The 9,040-nt window shown below is 50.5% G+C and overlaps 2 protein-coding genes across 2 annotated transcripts; both read right to left on the reverse strand.

Annotated features, from left to right (window-relative positions):
• Positions 1-260: 260 nt before the first annotated feature.
• On the reverse strand, positions 261-1,280 carry MIND_01270900 (uncharacterized protein; the record flags this gene model as incomplete). Its single annotated transcript, XM_037369187.1, has 3 exons — positions 261-839; positions 889-1,013; positions 1,061-1,280. The coding sequence occupies 3 exons, from the start codon at positions 1,278-1,280 to the stop codon at positions 261-263; spliced, it is 924 nt and encodes a 307-aa protein (XP_037214393.1).
• A 5,611-nt stretch (positions 1,281-6,891) lies between these two features.
• On the reverse strand, positions 6,892-7,858 carry MIND_01271000 (uncharacterized protein; the record flags this gene model as incomplete). Its single annotated transcript, XM_037369188.1, has 3 exons — positions 6,892-7,150; positions 7,197-7,462; positions 7,514-7,858. 3 exons carry the CDS (start codon positions 7,856-7,858, stop codon positions 6,892-6,894), a joined length of 870 nt encoding a protein of 289 aa, XP_037214394.1.
• Between the last annotated feature and the right edge of the window lie 1,182 nt (positions 7,859-9,040).

Here is a 9,040-nt window from a genome sequence, read left to right on the forward strand (position 1 = left end):
AATTTATACAACCCAAAGAAATAGATAGATAAATCTGTGATTTACTCTTGCCTCTAAGTATCCTATAACTTTCACTTTCCCAAGGGGGGAGTTTCTGAATCAGCCCATTGTGAAACAAAGGAGTCTCCCATATCCTCTTAGGAGAAGGCAGAGAGAAAAATTATTTGATCGGGTAACTGTCATCTGTATCGTATCCTATCGCATCATATTCGTGTTTTTTTTTTCTGCTTCCCCTCCATCCTCAATGTCGGCCCGGGCGCTCAGTTGACGCCCTGCTCCACCTCCTTCTCCCCCTGCGTCTCCGGCGCTGCCTCCTTTTCGGCCCGCTCGCGCTCGTACTTCGCCTCGTCGATCCCGCGCTCGACCTTGAGCGTCGTGCCATTGAACGCAAAGAACGTCAAGCCCTTGCGCGCGCGGCACACGCTCTGCCATGCCCGCGGGAGCCGCTCCTCGCGGAGGAAGACCTCTAAGTCCGGCACGTGCCCGCCAAAGATGGCGAGCAGCGTTGACGAGCTGCCAACGTCGTCGTCAGCGATGGAAGCATTAGGGAAAGACACGCACTTGGCGCTCCCGAACACGGCGTGCGTCTTGTCGAGCACGAACTGCGGGTTCTCCCGTTTGGAGTCCGCCCTGCGCTTGCTGGAGAACGCGGAGAGGTCGGCGGCGGTGAGCGCGCGGGACCCGTCGGGGGCGGTTCCCGAGGCCGAGGCGAGGAGCGCGTCGACAAGGGGCAGGTGGGGCGTGCTTTGGGAGGGGGAGAAGTACGCATCTTGGCGGAGGAGAGAGGCGTCGTGCTCGATGCCGTTGTGTAGATCGAGCTCGGCGAGGTCGAACGTGTCCTGGGGTCGTCAGCACGTGCAATCGGCGGGAGGGAAGGGAGGAAAATACCTTTGAGTAGTCCCGCTTGAGCGTGTCGGCCCCGTTGCGCGCGACAAACGCCGCAAACGTCGGTGCAAAGTTGTACGTCTCGTGCACCCGTGCGGCCATGTCCGTGAACTTGACGCCCTTGCCATCTTTTTCCCAATTAGTTCCTCTTTCTCTGGTTTGTCGTATCACGCACCGTGCGGGAGTATCCCGTGATTCGCCATCGCGTTCAGCGCCGGGCACGCACACCTGCTATCGCCCTCCTTTGGGGCCGCCCACTCCGGCCAGCGCCCCTTCTCCCCGTCGTCCTTCGCTTTTGGCAGGGATGGGAGGAGCACGTTGAGCAGCGTGAGCCACAGGTCCCACACGAAGATGCGCACATTCAGCAGCACGTGGCCGATGCCCTGGAACAGCATGCTGGCTGGCGGGAGGGATGGGGAGGAGGGAGGGCGGACGGAACCGGGGGGGACGCGCGTTTTAAGCGAGGCACCAGTGGCGCCACGGACTCGGGCTTCACACGGATTTTAGTCTGTTATGTAGACGCCCGAAGCGCGGCAGGCGACGTCACGCTTGACAGCGGAAATGGGCCGTGACCGGCGGCCCAGGACGCCGGCTGCCGTTTCGGGAACAAGGGCCGCGGCGGTGGTGCAGGTGTAATGGCGCGGTGGAGTGCAGCGGGACGTCCCGCACAGCAGGGCAAGAAAGACGTCAAGCGATTAAACAAGAGAAATCGCGTGGAAGGAGGTGGACGGCCGCGTTACATGCACGCCATTGCGCGCGTAAATAGTGTCGATCGAGCTCTTCTCTAACGCCGTCGCAGCACCTTCGAATTCCTGATCGCCGTCCACCACCACCTTACACGAGCCCGTCCTTACCCCTCGCCATCAGGCACTCATGATCAATCTACCGTGTCTAAGTCTCTGAAGTAGAAAATTTTAAAACTCTCTTTTCCCATTAAAAGGTGTATTTAATAGAAACATTTTTTATTCTCTATCTACAGAGCAGAAACATTATATATCCGGATGAGAACAAATTGTTGTTTTCACTTATGTCATATTATATATATGTAAGAAACCTCTTTCAGAGAAAACTGAATTGTCCATTGAAAGTCTTTTCAATATAGATTTGTATACCTGTTTCTTTGTAGCAAAAAGAACATACTGACTACTGGCCAAATTTCCTAATCAGGTAATAGGTCACACAAAATTTGGCCTGTGGCTGAATTGAACATTTCAGCAAAACGGTCGTGGGTCACAGGCCTAGTGAATTGATTGAAATGGGTCAGTATTTTATTTTCTTCACAAAGAATATACATGTTTTGATCTCAACAAAAAATGATCTTTATATTTTTTGCAGAAAGGAGTTCCTCTTTCATATAAGCAGAAAGCACACCTTTCTCTTTTTCTTGAAAGATGTTCCTTTCCTCTACTGTCAAAGGTGTATATATAAAGAAGACCTTTCTTAGAAGGACAGAACTATATTCTTTTATATGACAAACAAACATCAATATAAAGTGCTCATTTATTCAAAGGCCCGCACTAGACAAAACCTCTCTACACCAACTCTAATAACACATACTACCAGGATGTGAACCAGATATAAATATGTAGATATCTTGGGATTTCAGGAAAGATATCCATCCATATCTTGACATGTGTCAATGAATTGGGTCAAACAGCTGATCAGCTAAGCTGGCCATATCTTCATTCTTTGTACTATTTCAGACTGCCACCCAAGTTCATATCCGTATAGTTTACTTTGGAATGTGACTGATCCTTTTGATCTCTCTGATTAGCAGTTTTGACTTGGGGCTTCCCGTACCAAACTCGCAAGTGGAAGGTTACCTCAACTCTTCAAACACAACAGAGCAGCAACTCAATCATCAGGTTGATGAGGTCTTGTAAGGGCAACCCCGGAGGCCTGAGATCAAGGTCTAGCAGGGCAGGATCCAAAGTGTGAACATTGGTAAGCAAATACAAATGAAGCTCACCTGGCAAGGGAGGATCCAAAGAGAAGATCTAAGGGTCTGCCTGCTAGGTAGCTGACTATATACTGCTTGTCCATAGCACCTGTTTAGCCTACAAAACACTGTAAGTTATCAGTGGTAACCCGCTGGGGTGCCATTGACAAGGCTCAGTATTTTCAGAACATTCACTGAGGTGAATAATTGCCAGGAGAGGGGTGAATAAAGCTGAACTCTAAAGCAAAATTCGTATCAAGTCCAAAATATAGGGGGTGAATAAAGGTGAATAATACAATAACTAAGTCCCCGGAAGTCCTGCTATGTGATATGTGTGACACATGGTCCCCAAAAGGAAATTTTATTGATAGACACTAGAGCTAATGTTTCAGGAGCTGCACAATGCTTTTTCACAGTGTTGTATAGAGTAACAAATATATCAGATTTCCAAAAAAGGAAATTTTCACCATTTAACAGTACAATCATCAGAGAATATCACAGATCGTCACAAATAATGGTTCTCTATTTTGACTATATGATCAACTTTCATTAAGTGATATATAGTAGCAGCTGAATAGTTGTGCCAGCACAAGCCAATCACTAGCTGATCTACAACTGATGAAATGATATCTTAATAACTAGAGTAGCTACAGAGCTAATTGAAGTATTACTGAGGATACCTGAATTCGAGAGTCAATATCCCTATCAATACCATGTGATCAGCATACTTATACTATCTCATGATTGTCTATCAGACATTTTGATCTAGCTATATGTCTGGCAGTTCTCTATGGATTCAGATCATTGTTTTACTAGTAGGTAGGTGGTCATATTGTCTTAGTATGATCTGATATGACCATAGTCTCATGCTTTTTGAATGTACAGTTATACCACTTTTTTGTAGTTTTTCTACCTCAAATTTGTTCAAGTATAATGATAACCTGATATCTGGGTGAGTAATGCATGGATAACGATGAGGTAAGTTGTGCCATGTCAGATGGACGTCTATGATAGCTCTAAAATCCACCGATATTTTCGATTTTGCTTTAGAGTTCAGCTTTATTCACCCCTCTCCCTGGCAATTATTCACCTTAGTAGATGTTCTAAAAATACTGAGCCTTGTCAATGGCACCCCAGCGGGTTACCACTGATAACTTACAGTGTTTTGTGGGCTAAACGGAGACATCTCTGAGGGGCCGAAAGGGAGGTTCCCTGACAGGTCTTACAATATCTTGCTATGGCCCAGTTAGTGTGTGTTATTTACAGAGCTCTATTTAAGCCTCCTCTAATAGTCAGTAGCATTGGGACTTCTTTCCTATTGAAGAGTAGAACATACTAGAGCAAAGTATTGACACACAATGCCAGAATCTCTCAATGAAGCTCACCACCAGTCATTAGATCCTCCACAATTAGACACACCCATTACCCTTACCACATATGTGTCTACGGGAGGATGGTCACACATCGAAATTGATCACAATATTCTTGCAGAATCCCTTTATCTTTATGCACTGACTGGTCCATGGCCTGTCTCCAACATTTTTCAGTAAACAATTTGTCAACATGTACTTGAATACAGACTGGGGGCTCAGCGCTAGCATTCATAGAGACCTCACAACCAGATGGCTCTGCCTGGTGTACAAGGACAAAGGTCTACACCTCTTTTCAAACCCCAGCAGATGTTCACATAGTAGCCTTGAAAATTTCCCAAACTTTGGATGTCAGATGATTTCTGGTCAACTCTGAGCAATTTGTAACAGAAATCCGTGCAAGTAACAATAAGTGTGTAGAGATAGTTCTTGAACTGTTTGATGCTGCTGTTAATTAGTGATGCTCAGGTCCGGTTCGGTCCGGTTCTCGGCCACTTTTGGCTGAACCAAGAACCCCGCGTTCGGTTCGAAATCCGGATTTGCCGGACCTGAACCCTAAACCCCGGTCCGAACCGGGCCCTGAAGCGGTGTTTTTGGCCTAATTTGGCCGAACTCCGGCCCTGGTTCTGGGTTCAAAACCGGCTTTGGCCGAACCTGAACCTCAAACCTGGGTTCAGTCCAGTCTGGTTCGGGTTCAAACCGATTTCCCAAACCGGACCTGAGCATCACTACTGTTAATCTGTATGGACTCCCTTGTCAGGTTTGCAGTGATCATGGCACAGACAAGTTTCATGAGTTATTATATGCAATTCTTAAGTTTATCCTTGCTCAGGATTCCTTGAATTGAGAGTGGATGTCAAAGTTCCATCACATAACGGTGAATATGCAGCTCCAGAATTTGGAGAAATACAGGCAAGGCAGCATTGTCTCTGATATCATTCATGTTGTCCACCCTCTGGGTTGTCACTAGCACCATGAAGCTCAAACTTGAGATACTTGAGAAGATCATTAGGCTTGCGAATATGTGTATTATAAAGCACTGCAGCAAATGCTAATAGATTATCAATACCTGGTGTAAGCTGAATCATTGTAAGGGCAACCCTGGAGACTCCGACGAAAGCCTAGCAGGGGAGGATCCAAAGCGTGAATACAACTATGGGAAATACACGGAGGGACCGACCTAGCAGGGGAGGATCCAAAGAGAAGAAACTCTAAGGGTCCGCCTGCGAGGGTGCCAACTATATACTGGTCGTCCGTAACTGCCGACGTAGAGCGCAGAAGGCCTGAGCGGCGTCGCAGGCTCTGTCCCAAGGTGATTGTTGGGAGGGTCTTGATAGATCGGTGATTGTGGAGGCGAAGGCGGCCGTGGACGATGGTCGGGGTAGGTCGGAGCGTCCGAGGGGGCCCGACCTAGCAGGGGAGGATCCAAAGAGAAGAAACTCTAAGGGTCCACCTGCTAGGGCACCAACTATATACTGGTCGTCCGTAACTGCCGACGTAGAGTGCAGAAGGCCTGAGCGGCGTTGCAGGCTCTGTCCCAAGGTGATTGTTGGGAGGATCGGTGATTGTGCGGTCGGATGCGCTCAGACGGTCCAACGGAGACATGGGGTAGGCGGGGGGGGCAGGCATGGTGAAAAAAGCTTTTGGTATAGGGTTTTGGTGGGTTTGAGGTTGTGTTTGCAGTATACGTGTAGCATTCTAGGATAGAATGCAAGATGGGTACTGACTAGCCCCACTATCTGCCTATGGCAAGGCTTTTTAGCAGTTTAGCTGGGCTGTAGTGTGACTGGAGTGTGACTAGCCTCACAATTTATCATTGACATTTAATCACCTATAATCACTAGAAGCCTACCGTAGAGACTCAATTGCTATGTATCACTCAGCAGTCAAAGTATTCTGATGAATGTAACTGGAAACATATTATTTTATCACCACTTTTGATCGCATCATCAGGTCACATGATGTGGATCATGGGAATATATTACCCGATATGGTAAGGGGGGAGTCCCAGATGGCCTGAAAAAAACCTTTCGACGGTATATCCAGTATTCGAAAGTTGGGCTTGGTAAATTCATCAACCTTATGTTGCAGTATAAATGTCTTATGTATGTCTAGTCATTTCATATACAACTGCCAAATGGGATAATTCAAGAGGTAATGAATGGGATATAAGACTATACATATGCATTAGATATTCTCTGATCATATTATTATTATTATCAACTAACCTTTTAAACCTTTTGTTTTGTTTTATTTACCATTTGCTTGACCCCAGAAATAAAAAGGATTAATAGTAAAACCGTTTATAAAGTTTGCCAGACAGAAACTGTTGGAGCCTTAGCCTGAGCCCCAGCCCTGTCTAGTCTAATTTAGCAGGATTCAAGATAGCCAAGGTTTGTAAGCTACGGGATACGACATATTTTCCTGCGCAGGGTAATTAGTGATTCAACTCCAAAGTGGGAGACCCGGTGGAGTTGTCTTTGGTATCAAGCTCACGAATATTGCTTACTGCCATTAATATCCTGGCGAGGACAACGACGGAGCAGATGCAAGAACTCGAATCAAGACAAGAAAAAAGGACAAACAGGAACAACAACATGCGATCCGCGGTGCATGCGCCGCTTGCGCGCCTGAATGTCCGCGCCGCGTCTAACACTCCCACCTTTCTGACCCCCACTAGTACAGGCCCAGGCACACTCAGTCCACCAGCCCCTCCCTACTCCCGTTGCCCGCCGCGCCGACCCCGCCGGCCCCCGCCGCACTGGCGAGCGCGAGCTCCTGCTCGAAGCGCCCCGTCGCCTTCTCGAGCCGCGCGACGGTGCGGTTGAACGTGATGAACGTGAGCCCCTTGCGCGCGCGCACGGCGGGCTCCCACCCGGGCGGGATGCGCTCCTCCTTCAGCATCGCCGCCAGGTCCGCGACGCGCCCGCCGAAGATGCTCAGCAGCGTCGTCGAGCTGGACGGCACGTCAATAATATACCGAACAGACGAAAGACACGCACTTGGCGCCCGAGAACCCCTTGTGCACCTTCGCGAGCGAGAACGCGGGGTTGTCCCGGCGCGACTCGGTCCTGCGCCCGGCGCTGACGCGCGCGAGGTCCTCGAGGGTGAGCGCGCCGCCCGGGCCGGACGCGGCGGACAGCAGCGCGTCGACGTAGGGCAGGTGCGGCGCGTCCTGCGCGGCGTCGAAGTGCGCGTCGCGCCGGGTGAGCGAGGCGTCGTGCTCGATGCCGTTGTGCAGGTTCAGCTCGGCGAGGTCGAACGTGTCCTGGGGACGCGGATCAGCGGACGTGAAGGGAGAGAGAGAGAGGAAACGCACCTTGTGGAAGTCCTTGTGGAGCATGTCGGCCGCGTACTGCGGGACGAAGCGGCAGAAGGTGCCCCCGAAGTTGTACGCCGCCGCGATCTTCGCGCCCATCTCCGCGAACGAGATGCGGCGTCCATCATGTGGGAGGATGCCGTGGTTGGCCATCGCGTTGAGCGCGGGGCAGCAGCAGCGGCTGTCGCCCTCCTTCGGCGGCACATATTCCGGCCAGACGCCGCGCGCGCCGGGGTGGCCCGCGGGGACGACGGCGCCGGGCTTGCGCTGCGGGGTGAGCAGGTTCGCGAGCGTGAGGTAGGCGTCCCAGAGCGCGATGTACGCGTAGAACAGCGGGCCCGCCATCGTCGTTGGGAAGAGGTGGGAAAGGGCAGGCGAGGGAAGCGAAGAGAAGAAGCAGCAGCAGGGAAGCGAGCAGCGCTATATACCCCCCGATTCAGACTCCGACTCCCTCAGCCTCAGGCTTATGCTCGTGCTGGCAGCGGCGGACGCAGAGGGGCCGCGAAGAAGCTCCACGTTCTCCAGCCGTCCATGTGGCGCAGAAGCCCGGGCGGCGGACACCGTGCACGGGCACGCGCCCGTCACCCGCTGCCAGCGATGAGGGCCAGAATGCAGCGTGCGATCGTCCGAGGCCTATTGGCCATGTACCCCCGGACGCCGGCGCAAAGTCGCTAGGCTGCCCACCCGCCGCACACGCGGCCAGCGGCGCCCACCTCCCCTTGCATTGTCCCGGACTCCGGCCCCTGAGTCCCGCCGCCCGCGATAACCCGGATGCTTGCCGTCGACGTCGTGTGCCACTGGGGCGGCAGGCGGCAGGCACGGTGCATGACGCACGACAGGACTCCGCTTCCCAAGTTGTTCCCAAGCCACGTCGCCGTCTACGTCGCGAAGTGTGTGACCGTGATGTGCGTTACATCGTGACATGTGTCCGGGCCGCGGCGGGTTCGACGCGTGTATAGGAAAAGACCAGCCAGAATCTTTTTTCCTGCCCTTGTTTTGTTTCGTCTTGTTCTCAGGACTAGTAATTGGGGTGCAACTTTCCAAGAAGAAAAAGATGGATATATATTATATCACACCATGAAAACTTGAAAAGTTCCAGGCTGCTCCAAGACAGTACAGTACAGTACATTGTTGTGCAAATAAACTACTCTTGTTCAAAAGACAGAGACAAGTTTACCGCTCTATGAGAATAAAAGATATGGCACAGACAAACTGCTTAGAGCAACAATCATTCTCAGCACATCAAGAGCACAGTATCTAGTCAGCTACCTAGTAGACAGACTCTTACATAGATTTTCTCCTCTTTGGATTCTCCCCTATGGGGAGTACTTGCAACCAATACGAGTTCAGGTTAATCAATCTGCATTATATACAATTACATTGATCAAGCACAAAATTGATTGTCTGGTTTTACAATTCAAAACAAGTGCTTTTCATAAACAATCAATTTGTGTATTTGTCCGTTTGTAAGGGCAACCCTGGAGACTCCGACGAAAGCCTAGCAGGGGAGGATCCAAAGCGTGAATA

This window comes from Mycena indigotica (genome assembly GCF_014461135.1).
Source record: "Mycena indigotica strain 171206Taipei chromosome Unknown Mind.scaff0013, whole genome shotgun sequence".
In the NCBI taxonomy this organism is placed as follows: Eukaryota; Fungi; Basidiomycota; class Agaricomycetes; order Agaricales; family Mycenaceae; genus Mycena; species Mycena indigotica.